The sequence below is a fragment of the Vidua macroura genome, chromosome 1, assembly GCF_024509145.1.
Source record: "Vidua macroura isolate BioBank_ID:100142 chromosome 1, ASM2450914v1, whole genome shotgun sequence".
Classification (NCBI taxonomy): domain Eukaryota; kingdom Metazoa; phylum Chordata; class Aves; order Passeriformes; family Viduidae; genus Vidua; species Vidua macroura.
In genome coordinates this window covers 108,632,576-108,652,912 of record NC_071571.1, presented here as the reverse complement: position 1 = coordinate 108,652,912, position 20,337 = coordinate 108,632,576, and the positions used below count along the sequence as shown (strand labels likewise).

Here is a 20,337-nt window from a genome sequence, read left to right as displayed (position 1 = left end):
CATGGGCAGCAATTTGGATGTCCTTCTCCTCTGCCCTGACAGAAATTCTCACAAAATTCACTTATTTTGAGACCTCTTTTTGAAAGCTCATTATAATTTACCAACAGATTCAGAAGCTCCAGCAACAGGAGAGTAATTAAGGCTTAGGAAAAAAATACCACCCTTTTTCACAAATTAGGCTAAATCTAATACCCACTAAACTGAAGTATTTCTACTTCAGATTTTAAAGAGAACAATCAAACAAACCATACCCAAAAAACCGATACAGTTCATTTGATACAACAGCATACAAAACAAATAAAATAATCTGCCCATGCAAAAAACCACTACTTTTGATTCAACTTAAAAACTGAAAAGCCAGAGGGAACCCACAGGCAGAGCTCCAGGTTAACATTTGAAACCTGAAGTTGGGTGTCATCTCTCCTCCAAGCCTGTGAAGAGGAAGGAAAAGTCTGGTTTTGTTTCTAGTCTCAGATCTGCACAATGTAATGGCTTTCACTGACTCTTAACACATTTAAGCACCCCAGCTTAGTCGAATAGGCACAACTAATACTGGCTAATTGCATCAATCATAAGAGAGTTAGATGGGAGTCTAACTTACCCTACCATGGATGAAACAAAAACTAATTAAAAGTGGGACAGACATAATTTAGAATAGCAGTCTTTCAGGATAGGGAAAATTAATGAACAAACATTTAAAGGTAAAGCAAAACCTTAACACTCTTGTCACATATTTACAAATTTTTTTTTCTGGGTGGGTGCCCTCCCCTCCCTAAGCTGCTGCCAGCTTGACATGAAAGCAGCAGGCAGCTACCAGAAAGCTTTCTAGCTTAGGCTCCCACTGTTGGTAACACTTTAATAGCTCTCTGCAGGATCTTTGCCACCACCACTGCCTCTTCCAAGGATGAGGCTCAACAGCTCTGAGACCACAGGGAGGCAAACTGGGCACAAGAATCCCACAAACAGATGGGCAGGAGGAAGACGGAAGGGGACACAGTACAGATCTGCCAAGTTGCAATGCCCTGGGCCTTTAAAAGTCGAAAACAGGAGCTGATCTCTTGCAAATTCCAGCATGCTTACACATCAAGACTAGAACAGCATTTTATCAGCTGAGGGAGGAAACAATAGTAAGTCTGTTGGACCCTTTTCCCAGGAAAATTAATATATGGGAATTAATTTCTGTCATCTGCCATCAACCTTTTTCACTACTGACAATTCTCATTCTCACTTTGAGCAACAGAGAAACGGTCACCACAAAAAAATGGCATTAATCCTGCATATTTTGAAGTCATTTCAAAAGAAGAAGTGTTCTGCATCTAAATGAAAGTGCCCCAGCATGATGCTAATTAGACACTTTGCAGCTTTCTTACCCCATCTGGGAAACAGGTAAAAAATAAGAATGTGCAGGTAATTTTGTCTAACCTCAGAGCTTAAACATTCAGGAAGTCAGAAAAGGGATATATTTTCACTGATGAGGAGAATAATCCTGCAGTCAGTACCTACGGAGTTTTGCAGAGAGTGCTCCAAGTTGTATTTCACACAAGATTGAAGATGCACATCCAAGCCAAGGATTATTTCCTCTCCACTCTCCACCACTTTCTGTGGTGACATCATACTTCCACACCAACACTCCTCTCCTGTGACCTCAAAAATTTTTTGAGGCTAAGATCAGGAAGTTATTTTAAGACTGATGAATGAATTGCTGCCAAGGAAATCAGACTCAAGGGCTCTGCCATCCTTCCCCCAGATGGTTCCATCAACTTTTTGCACTGACTCCCTTTTCAGCACTCTTCTCTTGTCCACCCCAGGATGAGGAGCAACGTGACCACATGATGGCAAGATGTACCCACATTGCATCTATTTACTCTTCATTGTACAAGGAGCTTGTACAGAAGACTTTGCAATCCTCTGTAGAACAGAGGGGCTTCAAGGAAGCCACAAAAAATACTCCAAGTCTATGTCTTTAAGTATCTCAGAAGAACACAAGTTCAACAGACTACATCAAAACTGAATTAAAGTACAGAAAAACCATGCCAAAGGCAGATAAAAGTTTTAAAAAGAGAAGTTAATAGCAGGATGAACCTCAGTGTTTACTCACATGAGAGTGTGAGGACGTATGTGACTTTATCCATCAGATGATGGATGACCTTCATCTCTTTTCCCCAGGGCGAGGGTAGTATAGTAAATGACTATTGTTTTTATATCCTAAAGACCTCTATGCAGAGATCACAAATGCAGGGTTTGCAAGCTAATATTCCAAGCAAAAGTAAGGAATATCCATTACTGTATTCAGACACAAAGCATATACTGTTTCCATACTGAGCAAAATAGAGAATGTATTAAGAGAGGCCTCTGGGTTTCCCACTTTAGCCCCAACATTATCCATCTGTAGTGAGAGGGAAGTGAAAAAAGAGCACAGAGTGTGAGTAGTGTTCAGTTGCTGATACAGAAGAACAGCAGAAGGATGAACTTGTTAGTCAGACTGTTACCACGGTCAGTACACAGATCCCCCAATCCTTCAAACATCCTCAGGTTCAAGAACATACATCCAGCATGTTTTTTTGAATGACTGATCCTGCTCGTTTACTGACTGTTTCGTCAACTGCTACAGCTCAGCCTTCTTCAAAGTCTTGTCACAAAATACAGGTACAAGCCAGACTTCTTTATGATTTCTCCTCCAGATTATGAGAACAGAACATACTATCTGCAGAAAAATGTAGGTTTCTTTTCATTCCACATGCTTATCCAGAAGTCTGGTCCCCAGGAACAGAGGACGAACCATACGTAGGAAAAATCTCATACTCTGCCGCTGATAAAAGCCTCTTCAGAAGAGTGCTACAACATTTTTCTCTAGAAAAAGCAAAATAAGGCCTAGGAAATAAGACAAAAATACAACCTAAAAATAATGAGGCATTTTCAACCACTGCCTATTTACAGTTGTACCTGTGGAATCCATCTGCCACACTCAATTAGAGAACAGGTCTTCAGCTACGACCTTCCTTCAGTTTGTAATAAGGGGAAAAAACATCATACACATAAAGAACAGCTTGATTGGTGCAGACAGCTCACTTTCCCCTCAACATCATCTCAAGTATACCTTTTTCCCCACTAAGGAATCGGGGAACCCCAACAGGAGCACATCTCCCAGAGAAGATTTAGCAAGAGATTGAAGGAGCTCTGTCACAGCATACAAAAGCACCAGAAATGGCTCTCTGAACTATTTCTTTTATTCATTGTTCATGTGCTTTCTACTGTAGTGAGATAAGATTATCTGACACATGCTGACAGAAGCCTAATTAAATAATGCATTTAAAAAAACAGATTTGGGAAGTAATTTTTTATGAGGACAAAGGTTACTAAGCTTACTGAAAACCAGATTACAGTTAGAAATAACAAGAATGCATCCATATTTTCTCTATTTCTTTCTGTCACTTATTCCACCATACTATAAAGCTTGCAAAGTACCTGTATTACAGCAGGTGTCTGAACAGTAGAAACCACAGCATTTGTTGTTTGAGATAACGTTTTCACAGGAGCAGCTGCTATTTTCTTTACTAACTGTGTGCCAGAATTCTTTGAAAAAATAAAAATAAAAAATAATTACACATGGGCAGAGAACAGATGTCAGACAAGTCAGTGACAAAACAGACATTGAAGCTGGGTTCAGATACAAACTGAGACACATTCTCTTACAGTAACAACACAAGTGTCATTCACACAGTCCATATAGTTTAAACACTGCTCAACAAAGTTCTTTGTCTACCAGTTTAATATTCAGTAACTGATCCAGAGACATTTAGAGATAATGCATAATCAGAATAAAATGGTTAAAGAAATACATAAATTGCTGCTTTTATGTAGCTCCTTACGCTTGAGCGCTGACCACACTACAAGAGGTGGAAGCAAGAAGCCAGAAGAGCTCAGGGAAGGAGGAACATCCTAGGGACATGGGAACGGTCCTCAGCTTTACTCAGCTTCAGAGAAATATCCCAACAGAGGATCACAAGGTTTTAGATACTAGCAGTAACCATTAAGGCAATTTTGGCTGGCATTTTTTCTTAAAATGGTTTACATCATCATCATTATCAGAGAGGAGTTCACTAATTTGACCTTTACCATATGTAACAGCTCACAAGTTTTTTCCCAAGCTAGAAAGCAAAGCACACAGTGATGTTTATTGGTGCAAAACCAAACACCATCACCCCATTCAGAAGGGGCTCACACCCTTATTTAAGCCCCCACAACCTATTTGCAAACCCTGTTGTAACTACATAACATACAGCTATGTCAAACTGAAGCTAAGAGAGCAGTTACCTGCACAGCACGTATTCTGACTGCAGGTGTGCTTGTTGGCACAGATGGTCTCACATTGATGCTGTTTTGTGTCTGGTTCTGTGGTCGTGCTATGGACTGTTGAGACACCAGCATTAGGTGGCCATTACTGCTTCTGATAAGAACAGTTCCTGTTGAAAAAAACCCACATTCAGGCTGTGAAATTAAGTTGTATTATGGCTTTTCTATATTTCTGTGGAAGAAATAACTAGACCGCACTGATAATGTAATATTTACTTTATTACTCCAAGGAACAGCTGCCAAGAAATGTAAGAATTAAGTGCACATCAGCTTTACTATGCATCACATGACAGAAAAGAATTCCTAAATTCCAGAGAAAAACTTAACCACTGGCCATGTTGAAACACAGCGTGCATACAAGATGCAAATTGCAAAGCAGCTCACCATTTGAGTCAAAAAGATATTTTGAACATTAAAAAGACAGACACACAAAATATACACACACTCTGGGATTACTTTAGCACTAATTTTAAGCAGTTCTTCAACCTGCAAAATTCATTACCACTACCACACTTGGCTGCCTCTTCAGTTTCTGAACATTTAGGCACATACTTAGAGGTGAAAACACAGCTTAGAGAAAACTGCAGTGGGAACTGAAGCCTGATTAGTATCAGCTCACCTACCTGTATCAAAACCATCCCCCCCAATCAAGAGGGCAGTGGTCTCCCATGAAAATCAAGGTCACTGAGGTATTTGAAACTGTCCCTCTGTCAAGAGTCCAAAAAGCATTAAAACCCAGGATTTTATTGAAGAAGTTTGAAGCCAAATAGGGAGATTCCAATGGGAAAGAATTAAAAACAAAAAAGAAAGGGAAAAAAAAAAAAGACCATTCAGCTACTAAAGCCTCCTTCCTCTTCCCCTAAAGGGCTCATCACTGAACAATTCAGAGGACTCAATCATAAATACAAAATGCCAGCTGGATACTTGGTCTGTACCACATCAGATCCTTCAAGGGAGCTACAGATGACCCTACCTTTGTGGTGTCTCACCTCCTTTGCCTCCAAGAGCAGCTGCTGCAAAGTCCACCACTGAAAACACCATCCTCAAACACCCTCACTTAACACCGACCTTTCAAATAAAAGGAAGGAGGAGGTACAGGGGAATCCAGATACGTAATTAAGACTTCCTCAGTGTTTCTGGAGGACTGCATTAAACTTTCTTGCAAGTTATCCAATATCTGAAACCCAGATCTCCTATGCACACTTACGATCTTTCCTAGTGTAAAACAAGACTGCAGTAAAAGTCTTTTTACTACTTGGTTACTCTGAAAGCTGTCAAAATACGACCATACAATACAGTCTAAAACACTGCTTCCATCTGAGTTTAAATGCATACAACAGAAAAAGCCACAAGCTCCACGAGTTGGGTTTTGTTGAGTATGTTTTGGGTTTTTTTTTTTTAAAAACAGTCAAGCTATAACCACATGCTTAGAAACAGCTTTCATCCTCCACATCTAAAAGCATAAGAGGGTATTGCAAGACGACACAAAACCTGGTATAAAATTCTGTAACATCAACATATTGCCATTTACATAGTAGACACAAGCTGAGAACTGCAAGAGCAGCATCTACATGATCCCCTCCTTTCTCAAGCAGCTTTTACTACATGGGGCAGATGCACAAGGCTAGTTGCATATACAGAAAAACACTGCTAACTCCATCTGACAACTCAGCTTTCTCCTCCTCCACTGATGACTTGACTATAATTATATTTAGGTACAGATGGATCATTTAATTTAATCAATGAATAACCGGAATTATAGAAAACATATTAGATTTCTCATTTTCTTTTCACGCCATCTATTTAGACAGTGATTCATGGCAAACAATTTATCATCAGCCATAAAAAGGGCATTGTTTCCCTTGCTCAGACCACATGCTTATGCAGATTTCACTGAAAGAGAGAAAGCTGACCACATTTTGCTAGCAATAGCATTTCTCTGTGCTCTAGGTCTACATTCAGAATGGCAGAAGTGTTGCTACTGGAGATTTTAGGCTTTTCTCTTATAAGCCTGGTTTAAAACATCACTTCCAGCTCTACTACTTTGAGAAGCCACATATAAACTTATGATTTCATTCCTTTAGAGGTTTGGACTGCATTAAGAGCTAGTTTTCATGTACTTGGATATTTTGTCACTACTCATTACATTTGTCTGTTAAGTTAAATTATCAGAAGTGCATTTTCTACTTCTGCATTTGAGAAACCACATTGATACCAGTCAACTTGATTACAGGGCTGGGACTGCTTTTGCACTACTGTTCTGCATTTTCAGCTGGCATTCACCAGAGATGGAGACCCTGCTGAAAAAGTATCCCATCCTCCAGTCTTCTGAATGGAGTGAGTTTCCAGCACAATCTACTTGCTTGACAGGAAATTACCTCAAGAGCAATCTAGAAAGTTTATGCAAATACAATACAGTTCATATGTAAATTCATTAATATCGCCAAAAAGAAAAGGTAAACAAGTAGCCCCTTTACATTTGAGCAGGATAGCAATGATCCCAAAAAGGATGTAACCCAAAACGTGAAGCAACTTTCCCCCTAGGCAACACAAGGACATCTATACTGAATTAAAATAACTTGGTGAGAGCATCCACAGACGAAGTTACCTAAGGCCACTCCAGTGGCCATAGCCTTGATTTGAACATTCAACTATGATAATGCCTGTTACTGGAATACAATTTAGAGTAAGAAATTGTTCCCCTTGGAACAAACAATCATTTCCCTATCTTTGTTCCATTTGGCAGAATTTTAAATAAAGCATAGTAACGTTTTCGTGGCAGCAGATCTTTGTAACACTGGTAAAAATATAACTCCAAACCAGTATTATGGTAATCTACTAACTACTGCTTCTGTAGCCTTAATGCTATTGATGCCTGCTGCACAGATAAAGCTGAAGGCAAATTTCAAACAGCTGTTGGAGCTACAGTTCCACACACACAGTGAAGAGCCACATCTTGCCCAAGCACAAGAGACAGTTCTGGGCAGTTACAACCTAATGTCACAAAGGGACAGTAAACTGACACATGAATTGTCTGAAACACTTTGAAAGCTGTTGAGAACAGCACTTATTTTTTACCTCTCATTGCCACAATTACAATTTTTCACAACTTTGATACTCCCCTTCCTCCTGGAAACAAAAGCAATAACCCCATACTGCAGCCAATAGCACAGACTCCAGGAGGTGGCACAGGAGGTTTGTTATGCCAGAAGAAGAGGTTCCATGGCTCTCCTGAAGTCTCATACACTTTATACAGGTGCACAAGTGTGAAATGAGGGAACAGCAGGTGATGGTAACCTTGAGGCTCTCAACAGAAAGGTCATGTAAACACACTCATGCAGCTACTAAGACACTACTATCAGAAATGAAGGTAAGTGCAAGAATCCACATTCTTCGCGTGGTGGGGGGGAGGATAGTACTTCTTATCAAGAGCTGTTTTCACGTTCGCTAGAAGGCAAATACTAACAAAATAAATGTGAAAACACACCATGTCTTGCAGTCACTGCAACTCTGAAAGAAAATGGGGAGAAGGAAGAGAGAACATACAAAACAACACAGGACCTTTGAACAACTGAAGCATGAAATTTCAGCTAACACCTCTAAGCACTGCATTTAAAAACAGAAAAGGTATTGGCAATCTGAGCATCAATGGTAGCAAATGAGTGATAAGGCATCCTCATAACACTAGAGATGCACTTCCAAGAACATTGTTTGATAGTTTTACTGGAGTTGTTTCACAGAACAGGAACGACTTCCTCACTATTCATGCACTTTGATATGAAGAGCAAGGCACAATCCCTTTGGAGCTACAAAGCTGTTCCTATTTTCAAACCAAAGTGACCAGCTACTATCAGGGATTTTTTCTTACATGCTTCACTGGAGCACTCAGATGTCTCTTGCAGATTAAAAAAAAAAAAAAAAAAAAAACCCTTTTTGCAATGAATTGAGACTTCTGTCCTTAGATATTCTGCCAAAAATGTACTTTGCAAAGTTATTTGGTTTTCCTACACTGGCTGAAAAGGCAGTTAAAACACAATCAGCTGTTTCAGCCATTTGTTCTCTGCACATCTTTCTTCAGCTGTAACCCTGTGAAGAGGGCTGGAGGGGAAGTACCTGACAACCAAAACCCAACTCGGTTTCCTACAAAGCTACACAGAAGGAGCCACGCTATACCTTCTTACCTTGAAGAGGTCTCATTGAGATCCACACCCAGTGCCCTGCCTTCTCCTGGAACCAGGGCTGCAGGTAACCAGCCTTGAGGAGGAGAGCTGGGCAACAGCCCTGCAAAGCTCCAGCAGCCACCACCCAGATCAGCCTCTACCTAGACATGCCAGCACTGTGAGCAATGGAAAATCAGAAGCCTTTTAATGAAACTTCATTTCATTTTGCAAACTTGAGATCCCTCTGCTACAAATTTTCACTGTCCCAACACCACTGATGAAGGAAAACCAACTTTGTCTAAACTTGGTTTAGCACCCAAACTAGGAAACAAGAAACACAGGTCAGCAGGAGGAGCAGCTTCCAGATACCTCTGCATTTTAACTAGAAAGCACCAAAACCTCACTGGAACCAGGAGCAAGCCGTGGGATAATGGCAGAGATCTGTTTATGCCGCTGTATGTAATGCCACCTGCATGGGTTTCACTGTATTTCAGGGAACAGTGTTAAGGAAACCACAATGCTGTTAACACAAACCTGTGCTGCCAACTGAAGCTCTGGGCTTCATCCAGCAGCACTGAACACCAATGAATGATAAAAGCATCCCACCATAAGGGCAACTTCCACCATGTAAGACAAGCCCGAGACATTTCTGAAGAGGAACTGCCCCCAGGAATTTCCTGAGATGAACCAGCTGGTATTTGTGCTCCAGTGGAGATACACCTTATACTGTTACTACAGGTGAAGCAGAAGTTGTCAAGTTAAGCCACCACTTTGATTACAAGGTTTCTAACCCAACTGCTCAACCAAACAGCTCTTGGGAACTACTGCTTAGGGAATAACGTGAGGAAATGAAAGCAGGTCTTTTGCTCCTAAAATAAAATACAAGCAAGAACCAACCACAATGAGATTGAGCTCATTTAAGAGAACATAAGTCACAGAAGCTGCATTCAAAGAAGGGTAAATTTAACTTATTTCAAAACAAGGAGTGCCTGCATCAGGTATGCTGCCAGTCTTAGTAAAGCACACTTCAACCCAATTATAAAAACAAGGCTAAATGGGGACTTCCAGGTCTCAAATCAGTAACTAAACAACAAAAATGTTTTAAAACAACGGTAATGCGTCACAGCTCTCTGTTCCTAAACAAATCCCATTCTTTCACTGAGCTACTCAAAACAAAGCAATAGCTCTTATTTCAAGCTAAGACCAAGCTGTAAAGGGGGTGTTTTAATAGGAAACTAAGTGGCAATTAAAAAGGAATATTGGTTTTAAGTTTCTTTGACTATTTAGGATCATTCAAAACTTGGAAAATAACATACCAAATACTACTAATCCATGCAACAGGATAGCATACAGTTTTTCTCTCTAAAGCCATCCTTTAGGAAAAAAAGCCTGTTTTTTCCTCTTCAATTCCATTTATTGAGCCCCACAGAATACGCCACTTAAAAGTTTTAAAAAATACATTACAGGACTGAGGAAGACAGACCAAAAAAGGGCATTATTAGAGATGTAGACTGCTGCAGCAACGATTCTATCAAGGTGCATTATGTCAGTAGGTTAGCTGAAAAAGAGTGCTAAACAGGCACAAAGTGTTAATGAAATACTGTGAAAGACAGTAACTTAACTTCTACATGATTGACATAATCCTTCTAATATGACGGGGCTGTAATGTTTTCAGATGAAGTTTGGTCTGTAGTGCATGCAGGAGAAATACTTACTCCCTATGAACCTCACTCATATTTGAGTTTTTCTAGATGTCTATGCAAATTCTGTAGTGGAGATGAAGAAACAAGATGAAGAAACAAGGCCCAATTTGGAGGCAACAGCTAGCTGTGCTTTTCACTGTTTCAGGAATGAAGCTACAACAGTGGTCTAGAGGCGACACCAAGTTACCTCATCACAGGCTCACAATAATGATCTCTAACTTCTATTTTTAAATGCAATTGACTTCAGACAACAGATCTTTTGTGAAGTCACAAAGATTGCCTGGTTTAGGCTTTTCTTGGGAAAAACACCTATGACTGTTCTCATATTTCCCAGATAAGCAGGGCAGAGGGCTCATCTACACTATATGGGGTCAAGATAAGTTGTTCAGCATCTACACTACAGCCACAAAACATTTTACTCCATACAGCAAATCATTCCAACCTTTGGAAGTTGATTCTATCCGATATAAGAAGAACTCAGAAATGTCCAATCCACAATCAAACACTGCTATTGCAGCAACCAGAATCACTCACCACACATCCAGGCCCTCAGCCAATTAATTCCATTCACATTTTTTTTTTCACAAACTAAATAATTGCATTTTTCAGAAATCAACCGGTGTGCTCTTTCCCTTTGTTCCAGGGAAATTTCTAAACTTATGGGTCTTCATAGCAATGGCTCAGGATTAGTTACTAGCATATTGCAGAGTCACAACGAAATGTCAGATTTTGAATTCCAATGAAAGACACCTTGTTTTGCCTGTGGATATGGAAATCATTAATTTCCATGTCAGGAGAAAAATTCAAAGGTCATAATCCCCATATTCTTTCATGTTACAACAGAACACAGTCTCTACACAATGTTATACCTCTAAGTTCTTTAAAGATGTTAGTGGCATCTTTGCCAACTGCACAAACTGCGCTGCAGATTCATGTAGACTCTGGAACACAACTTTCAAGGCTGATGTCTGACATCGCACCTTTTCAAAGCCAGTGACCAGCTTTCCTTGCAGACATCACTGTCCAGCTGACAGCACAGTTCCACCAGCACTGACGTTTCCCAGACTGTCTGGGTGGCAGTGAGCAGTGTTTTAAACAACCACCATGTACACACTAACAGCTCGAGGGGTTTACAGTCCCAGCCTTTGCCTCCAGTAACTCAAACCTTTCTCTAGCTAAGCATCTTTCTGTGCTAACAGCAGGCACCAGCTCCTGACATAGCCAGTGCAGACAGAGGCTTTCAAAGCATAGAGAGCCAGGAAAGGGATGATGCTATCTCTTCTAGGCAAGATGGAGCAGACTCCGGTATCCTATTGTTTAAAACAGTCTGGAATAATGGACACCACACATCTTTCTAAAGATGTAAACAAAGTTCTCTCTCCCTCCCTTTCTCCAGGAACTAGACACAAACTGCTAAAACTGAAAAATGTGAAGCCAAGTTTCACACACTGCTCAACCAGCAAGTCTTATCCGAGCTGTTGGAGACTAGCTGCTCATCAACGCATTTTGGTGCCCAGATGGATATCTGTTTAACAGTCTAGCAACTGGGCCCCCATCGTTTTCACATTTTCTGATGCCTTTTCACAGAATACAGGCCCACATTTCAGTAAAAGAGTTCTCCTCGACTGCACATACAGATGAGCTTCTTTCCTGGAGAATACATTTATATCCACATAATTTCAGTTATAGTAGAACTCTTAAGCAAAAGTATAACTGTACAACCAACAACAAACAACCAATAGGTTTTCTGGGCATAGTTACAAGACGGCACTACCATTTCTATTTGAATTCAGAGTGTATTTATTACACTTGAATCCCAAGAGGTGTTGTTTTTATTGTGTGTAGGCATCAGGGATTCCCAGCCAACACTGTGTACCACAAGGCAGAGGATTATTTGATATTGTGATAGCATCTAGCTCTTGTCCTTGGGCCATGCCTTTCAGGAACTGGGATAATTTCCCATCAGCATTTCCCCATCCCATCTCGGTGGTTTGCAACTTTGCACCTTGAGGCTTGGTTGCTTTCCTATCTGAGTAATCAGACAGTTCTAGGACTGTCTACAGCTGAGATGATCTGACTTGAGCATTCTCCAGGACCCAAATTACCTCATACAGGAGCTTCAAATATTTGCTGGGGACTCAGCTGATGGCAGTGAAATAGTACCGCGAAGGAGCAAAGTGACACTTCCTTAATCTCAAGACAATTCCTGCTGCACTGAAAGAAGCATTGAGTCTCTACACCACATCCTCTTGTGTACTCCTAGTATTCACTGGAGTGAAATTCTTCAAACAGCAAGTTATATGCTTGGCACACTGCAGCCATATATATACAGCAGACAGCTTTCTAAGGACCAGAAGGTATGCCAACAGCCTGCACTTACCATTTCTGGAACAGCCATTTAGCTGTTACAGAGAAATCTGAAGCTGAAATGTTGAACCAGAAATCTTAATTTTAAACCAAGAGTTGCTGAAAATATCATTGGTGTTTTAAGAAAGGACAAGATCAGTCCCCTTTAAATCTCTGTCTTCTTTAAGTAAGAGGTCAGTTAATTCAGATTAATTTTACAATGCGACATTTGTTTCCTCATTGCTCACTTGGGGCCAGAAGAAAGTTGAATTCCACTTATGAAAGTGCAAATTCACTCCTCGGCTGGATGGTTTTTCACTTGCAAACAAGGGATCAACACTGAATTTTTAACACTGATCACCACCTTGCTGTATGTGTGATGGAGCAAACAAAAAATTATTGCAGAAGACAGCAAAACGTTCATGGGAAGCATTAACTTCTGTCCACACAGATATTGTGGAAACTGTCACTGTGGAAACTGTGTAATATTTGTCAAGTGCCTAGTATGCCAGCTATGTATAAAGGTGGTCTGAGTGCACTAACCCCCTTCAACAGAGAACATTTGGCTGCCCCACTGAGACTGCCTGGTAATGCACTACCCACCAGTCAGCTGGACCCGGCTTCCAAGGCTCCACTGGAAATAGGTGGCAACTGCCACTGGGCAAGCTGCCAGGGAAAGTCTTCAGGTGCTGGGCCAACCAGGGTGTGCTGTTTCACCCAGTCCTTATCTAGCCTGGACATCCACGCAAGGAACTCTGATTTCCCAGGCAACTCCCAGGAGCAGCCAGTACTAATGAAAGCATCTCCTCTGCCTCCACCAAACTGGAAGTGTGCACTGGAAGAAGTCTGCAAAAACAAGCTATGAAAATTAAGTGTTACCATATCATTGGACTGTTCTTACAGCACAGGAAGATCACTGAGCTTCACCAATTCTCCAGCCTTAACAGACCCTAGATTTGCTCATTAGCAACAAGGATCTTCCATCTATTGCTGTTTTTACTCCATTTCAGTTGCAATCAGAGACTATTTCCTCAAGACACTGGTGGAAAAGATCTGTTAGTGGACTTTGTTCTAAAGGTGATCCAGATGGCAGAGCAGACCTTAATCCTGACAAACTGAATAGTAAGACACTTAAAAACATCTATGGTGATCTTCTCCATTTTGCAATTATACCTGGTTTTCTTCTGACATCAGTTTTCAGAAAAGTTGCTTCATGCAAAGACAATTCTAAAAAAAGTATTTGCCTTTTGCTTTTGTCTAAATGGTTCATGCAGTACTAATTATTCATCTTTGATAGTTATCAGAAGTGTTGCAATTTACATCAAAACTAGCATATACATAGATCTGTAAATACAATCCTACTCACTAGGCACAGCACAGACTCCAATCAAGTGTCATAACAAATACCTGATTCTCTAAAACGACTTTCAAAACCTGGTATGGTTACTCAAAATAACAACACATGAACTTACCTAGATTTTATCAGCATCTTTGGGAAAAGAATACTGAAACATAATTAGTGCTTCCTCCAGCTGTCACTTGTGTGGATGATGCTATTTTTACTGCTACAAGCTGAAAGGTCCTTTAAATACTGCAACAGCAACACAAGTCATGCTCACATTCTCTCTCTTCTAAGGATTAAAAAAAGTTTACTATTCACCAAACTGTAGCTGTAATTCTTTGCAATACACTCCAATCGACTGTAAAAACTGAACAGCATTTAACATTAATTTTACTGAGCATCATATTTCCATGCTTCAGTATTCAGAATGCATCTTTTTATTTTTTTCTGTGTGTTGGAAAACAGTAAATCTAGACATTAGCTTTACATCTTCTGCCAAGATTTAGATCTTAATTCCCACATGGCTGTGCATTTAATCATATGAAGGCATTATTTTGCTAGACACACTCAGTCCTGAAAGCAAAATCAAGTCCTACAGTACAGCTGAAATTTCAACTAGTTACAGCGCAACACATTTCTTCACTGTTACCTAAGTTTGACTTAGTTCTTCCAGCCTGCCAAAGCTTTGTTCACCCTTCCTCAGGAAAGAAAAAAAAAAGTTAATCAGTGTCACCTGATGTGAAGAGAGAAGTTTGCAGAGAATCCATCCCCAGAAGCCTTCTAAACAGAGGACGTTATTGGGACACAAAAAGGTACAAGCACCGATTATTTAGCCCCTACTGGTCTAACCATAATACTACGCTCAGACTTCATGGGATTATCAACATCCAGAAACTGCATACTTTAAAGGAATTTCTACAGTTTTCTACCTGTTGAAACAAGAAATCTTTAGACAGCCTACTCCTACTCATAATATAAATTAAGAAGTATTTTAAAGTCAGCATTTCCTCCTATTCTAAAGCAACGGATCAGATACAAATATGAAAATATCGAATTCCTCATATGGTTTTACCACTGAAAAACCACAACTAGAAGATGACAAGGGAGATTCACAGCGCTCTGCAAGAGACATACTAGGTCAATGTCAGAGTCCAGAACATCCCTTTGGCTGCTCTGGATGTCTCAAGACCCTGGCAGGGGGCTCAGGGATCTTGGCAACAAGTCAAAAACACCTGTGGCTTCGATTTTAGCCCATGGGAGAGGCTGCCAACCTTATATGAGGAATTACAAGCCAAAAGGGTTTGAGTAGTGTAATAAGGGAATTGGCACAGGGTGAAAAAGTAGAATTTTGGGGTTTTTTAAAATGTAATTCAGGGATACAACATGGAGGAATCTGGGCATGCCCTAGCCTTTTCTTCCTTCTTCTTGTCCTCCATCTCTTGGTGTCATAGTGACACTTTTCTATTGGTCTAGGATAGGGACACACTGTCCAACATAGATTTTAGGTATTGGTATGGGAACTGTAAACATGGTACACACAATTCTGGGTATATAATGTGGGAGACACCCGGGGCTCGGGGCAGACTGCCATGGCTTCTGTACTAGGTGGACCTCGGCAGGTCAGAGAGAAAATATTTTAGATAATAAGAAATAAACAACCTTGAAAACTCAGCTTCACGCCTTCCAGACCTTTTCTTTGGCTGCTGGGCTAGGGAAAAAGGACTTTCACATTGTTGGGATTTTGCCAACCCGACCCTGACAGGTCAACTTCAAAAGCAGAAGGCAGCAACATCCAGATGTTTATCAGCCCTTACCTCTTCAGGTTTCCTACCTTAGGTTCTACAGGCAATTAGGAGAAACTCGACAAGACTAGGCTCCATGCCATGCCATTGCAGTTTTGGAATACCCACGCCAGTTCTCTCCTTCCCACCTACAGGAGTGCACATGCTGCCTGCCTGCCTGCTTCACGCCACACAGCCCAGCCACCTGACACAGTGGCTGTGCTTTCTGAAGTTACCCACTATCAGCCTAGATAAGCTGCAGGCAGTGGAAAACCTGCCACAGACGAGGCAAAACATCCAAGCAAAGACAACTGAGCTGCAAACAGAAACCAAGAAGCTGAACTTGCTGCTGTTCCCCTGTGAGTCGGGTGCAAAGGAAACCTTACACGGAGACCATGCCTTGCACCACACTGCTTGTGAAATTACAGCACACTCAGGGCACCTCTTCTTTGCTGACACCGTGCTTGCTCAGCCCCACTGGTGTTAGCAGTAATGGAAAGCATAAAATAGAAATACACACACCAGAGGCAGCCAATGCTACAGTGCAGAGTGATGGCAGCTGCTGCCATAGCCCTGTGTGGCATGAGGTGAGGTTTTCAAAGAATTTTCCTGCTCTAAGCAAATTGAAGGTAACAATGGAGGATCCCCGGCATCTGGTTCAGTTCTGTCCTTTTTCATCCCATCAGCAGAGAAGCAGATTTATCTACTAATTGTCCTTTCAACACCTGCTTGTAATGAGCATTCCAGGGCCAGGGATAGACTGAAAATACAGACACAGAAGTGACAAAAACCTAAGTTCAAGAAAAGTAAACAAAACGAAGAAACAACATTCTTTTTGTTGTTTTTATGCTCTTTTTCTACCCTCCACTTCTCCAAAGCAGTGCGGGACCCAAAGACACTAAGGTGAACTAGAGACATTTGTCACGGCCCCTGTCTCTCCCTCCCCTTCCCAATTATTTCCTTCTGTTTAATAGCACAGCCCATCCATTTCTCCCCCCCATTAAGCTCAGGTTAACCAAGGACACAGTTTCTTGTTAAGCAGATGGTCCATGACATGAGACTTTTGCAGGTTTGTTCGCATCAGCACAGGCCACATGGAGCTCAGGACTGAGGCAGCACTGCACTCACCATGCCACTCTGCTCTCTGCAGACCCAGACTGCTACGTGCAAAGCTTCTGAAATGCTGCTAGCCTTGCTGCTCTTGTCAGCAAAGAGGGCAACTCAGGAAAGGTCCCTTTAGTAGATCAAATTCCCCTCATTTGGGAGGACATAGCCCAACCATTGAGTCTGAGAGCTGATGGTATGCCCCATAAGAAGACCAAACCCATCCCTGAAGTCAGACCAGCTGGGGTCCTACTGAGTGCTCAAGCCTCCAGTGGTAGCCAGCCAGGGATTGACTGGAGCAGGAGGATGGCCTTGGGTATCTGCAGCACTGCTCTGACAGCTGGCTGCTCCGCTGACAACCAGCACTTTGTAGAGGAAATCATAGGAAGGTGACAAAAAAGCCTTGTTACTCATGAGCAAGCCTGAGTCCTTCAAGACCAAGAGTACTTGTAAAGCTCAGTGGTCTTTCCTGGGCAATCAGACAAAAAGAGGCACTTGGCAGATTGGCAATCTGTGTTCAGGGACATGAGGAGTCAGTCATTATTTAGTCATCTGCTTTTCCCAACTCCTGGCTTTATTCTGAACAAGAGGAAAGGGGAGGTAGAGATGGAAGAGAAAGAACAGCGTAAATCTCAGATTTCCATGAACCTCCACTGCCCTCCAGGTCACAGAGGCAAACACAGCTCCACTGGTGCCCTTCCTTCCCCAGTCTGCAGCGCCATGGAAGCAATGCCAGGCCACACACACAAGCAGCTCACGAGTAACTCAGCATGACCAGTAAGGGCAGTGCTGTCCAGCCTTCCTCCCAACAAGCCACCTCAAATACGGCCCTTTGAAACTCAAGGGAAGGATGTTTTCTGTATGCATTTTTCTTAACAGGTGCCACAAAAGATGAATGCCATGATTTTAAGCCTAAGTGCATTTTCCCTCCTGTATTTTATCCTGTATGGCTAGATTTGACAGTTTATTTGAAATAAAAAAAAACTTTTCAAGCCTAGGAATTTGGTGGTTTATTCCACTTCCTTTTTTTAATGCTGCTAACTCTTGTAGCTTTAATGCTATCTATCTTGCATTTTTTATTATTAATTAAAAATTGAATCCACCTAGAAGACAGAGGTAAGATACTAACACCTTTTCAAGACAGAATGCATAACCTTGTGACAATTACATAGACAAATTTCCTTGAGACACTGATCCATTTGAAATCTGACAACGTCTAGTTTCTTCTGAAGCACTGAAGTCCATACAGTTATTTTTATTTACAATGCTGCAGAGTACCAGCACCTCTGAACTTCTGATACAAAGACTGCATTGTCTCAGGAGCAAGGAAAACAAGCTGATGCAACTGAGGGGTAATACTACTTTTGTGACATCTGCTTCCTACCACAATACAAGTCAGATGGCATTCAACAATATACCTGAATGCAATCAAACCTAAGCTACTACAAAAAACCTGTAAGTTTTGCTAACCTGAAGTTCCCAAACCACAGGCAACTCACATGATCATCCACCTTCACAGAAAGGTGTTTAACTCAACATCAATACATTCCAGAAAGCAAAAGTATTAGATACAAAACCTGAATACCTGGGAAGCCCTGCTACAAGAAGTTAATTTATTTCCATTATGGTTCATTTCAGAGGAAAGTTGGCAAGGATTTAAACTCATCCTTGACTGCTGACTACCCAGACATTACAGCATCATGAGTGCTGGGAAATCTACAGTGAAACTGACTGACTAAAGACTTTTTTTTTAATTAGCATTATATGTCTCCTTGGGAGGTGCATGTCTTTGATAAAGACATTGAGATTTTTTTAAAAAATGAGGAAAGAAAAAAAAAGCAAATATGCACTACCAGCACAGGGATTACTGTAAAGCCAGTCATCATTTTCAGCAATAGCCAACCTGAAAGTAATTGCAACAGATGCTCTAACAACAGAACTGTCCTGGCAGGAAATAATTATAGCATCAAATAGCAATGAAGTCATTACATATCTTGGGGTCTCAACAGAGCAAGACCAAAACCAGTGGAAGCAAAGTCACATTTTTTTTTTTTTTAAAGCACTTAAATACAGCCAAACAGGGAGAAGTGGGAAGTTCAGAACCATCAGCACCTTCTTCCTCTTAAGAGAAAGTGCAGGTGGAAGCCCTGGCTAATATCTGTTGCTATCCAACGTATTAAGATGTCTGTATCAGCATTGTGCAATTCCTACGTTATTTTCACTGCTGCTATAGGAAGCACATCTATAAGGGCAGTATGTCTCCGAACCATTATGTTTCCCACAGAGAGTTTATAGAAAAAAAGGGTTTCAAGGAGCAACACGTAATGAACTATCAACTCTGTCCTCCTTAGGCAGACGGTAGTATTTTGTTCCATGAACAGTCGCATCGGCCTGGTTGTGCCAGTGACAAAAATTCCCGCGGGACCGCCCGGTCGGAGGCGAGTGCGGGCAGCCTGACCCTGACCCGCTCCTAAGTCACGGAGCCGCTCTGCAGTCGCCAACCCACACTCACAGCCCCTCCCCGAGATACTCCTTCAGCCAAGTTCCACTAAAGCCTCGAGCAGTCTTTTTCAAGTCACATATAAGGGTAACTTGGCCGCTGAGTTTTTGGTTACTCCTCCTGCTCTTCGTGTTACCCAGCAAAGTAAGAAGTTGCCTTTATCCAGAGACTTCCAGATCCATCCTCCAGACAGGCTGTAAGCATCCCCAGGGCTACCCGACTGAACAAAGTCACAGTGCCCATGCCATGCAAGGCAGACGCACACGCCGGTTCCCAGAAGTTTGGGGCAGACAAGCAGCCGAAACACACACCACCACTACATCACCACCACCACCCCGCCGCCCTGCCCGTCCTTCGCCACGGCTCCTCTCCAGCAGCAAGGGCAGCGCGGCGGGCTCCGTCCTGCCCACCGGCCCCCCGGCAGCGACGACCGCGACACGCCGGCTAAGTCGCCACACGGAACATGCCCGCAGCTAGGGCAGCCCGGGAGGGATCACTCACCTGGGGGTAGCTGCAAGTTGGCCGGCAACTGGAGGGCAGCCGTGGGCGGCCCCTTGGGCGCCACCGGCCGCGGGACCCCGGGAGCGGCCGCCCGCACCACCGGGGACCCCGCGGGGGCGGCCGCGGGACGCGGCGGGGAGGCAGCGGGGCCGCCGGGCACAGCGGCGGCGGGGCTGCCCCGGTCGGGCGCCGAGCCCGCGGCTGGGGCGCAGGCGGCCGCCTGCTCCGGGCGCCCGCCGGGCATCAGCCTGACGGGGGCCGCCGAGGTGCTCATGGAGGAGGAGGCGGCGGGGGGACGGGGGGCGGCCGCGTCGCGCAGAGCCCCGCGGCGCCCCGCAGCATCGCGGGCGGGGGGCGCTCAGGCGGTGCCCCGGCCGGCGGCTCGCCCGCGGAAACACATGGCAGCGCCGCTCCTCCGGCTCCCGGGCGCCGCGCACGTGGGCCCGGCCGGCCCGGCCTCCCCTGCCGGCGGCGGGAGGGGAGGGGAGGGAAGAAGGGCGGTCCAATGCCGCCAGCGCGTCCTACTGCGGCGGCGCCCGGCCCGGCC

General features: G+C 42.9%; 1 protein-coding gene across 1 annotated transcript in view; it reads right to left on the bottom strand.

The window, feature by feature from the left end:
- Positions 1–20,064, bottom strand: part of TAF4B (TATA-box binding protein associated factor 4b) — a 72,550-nt gene extending 52,486 nt beyond the window's left edge. The window contains exons 1-3 of the mRNA XM_053997010.1: positions 19,791–20,064; positions 4,315–4,463; positions 3,466–3,573 (exon numbers count right to left, since the gene is read on the bottom strand). Of these exons, the coding sequence (XP_053852985.1) occupies positions 3,466–3,573; positions 4,315–4,463; positions 19,791–20,064 (531 nt within the window). The remainder of the gene's footprint in view (positions 1–3,465; positions 3,574–4,314; positions 4,464–19,790) is intronic.
- Positions 20,065–20,337: the final 273 nt, after the last annotated feature.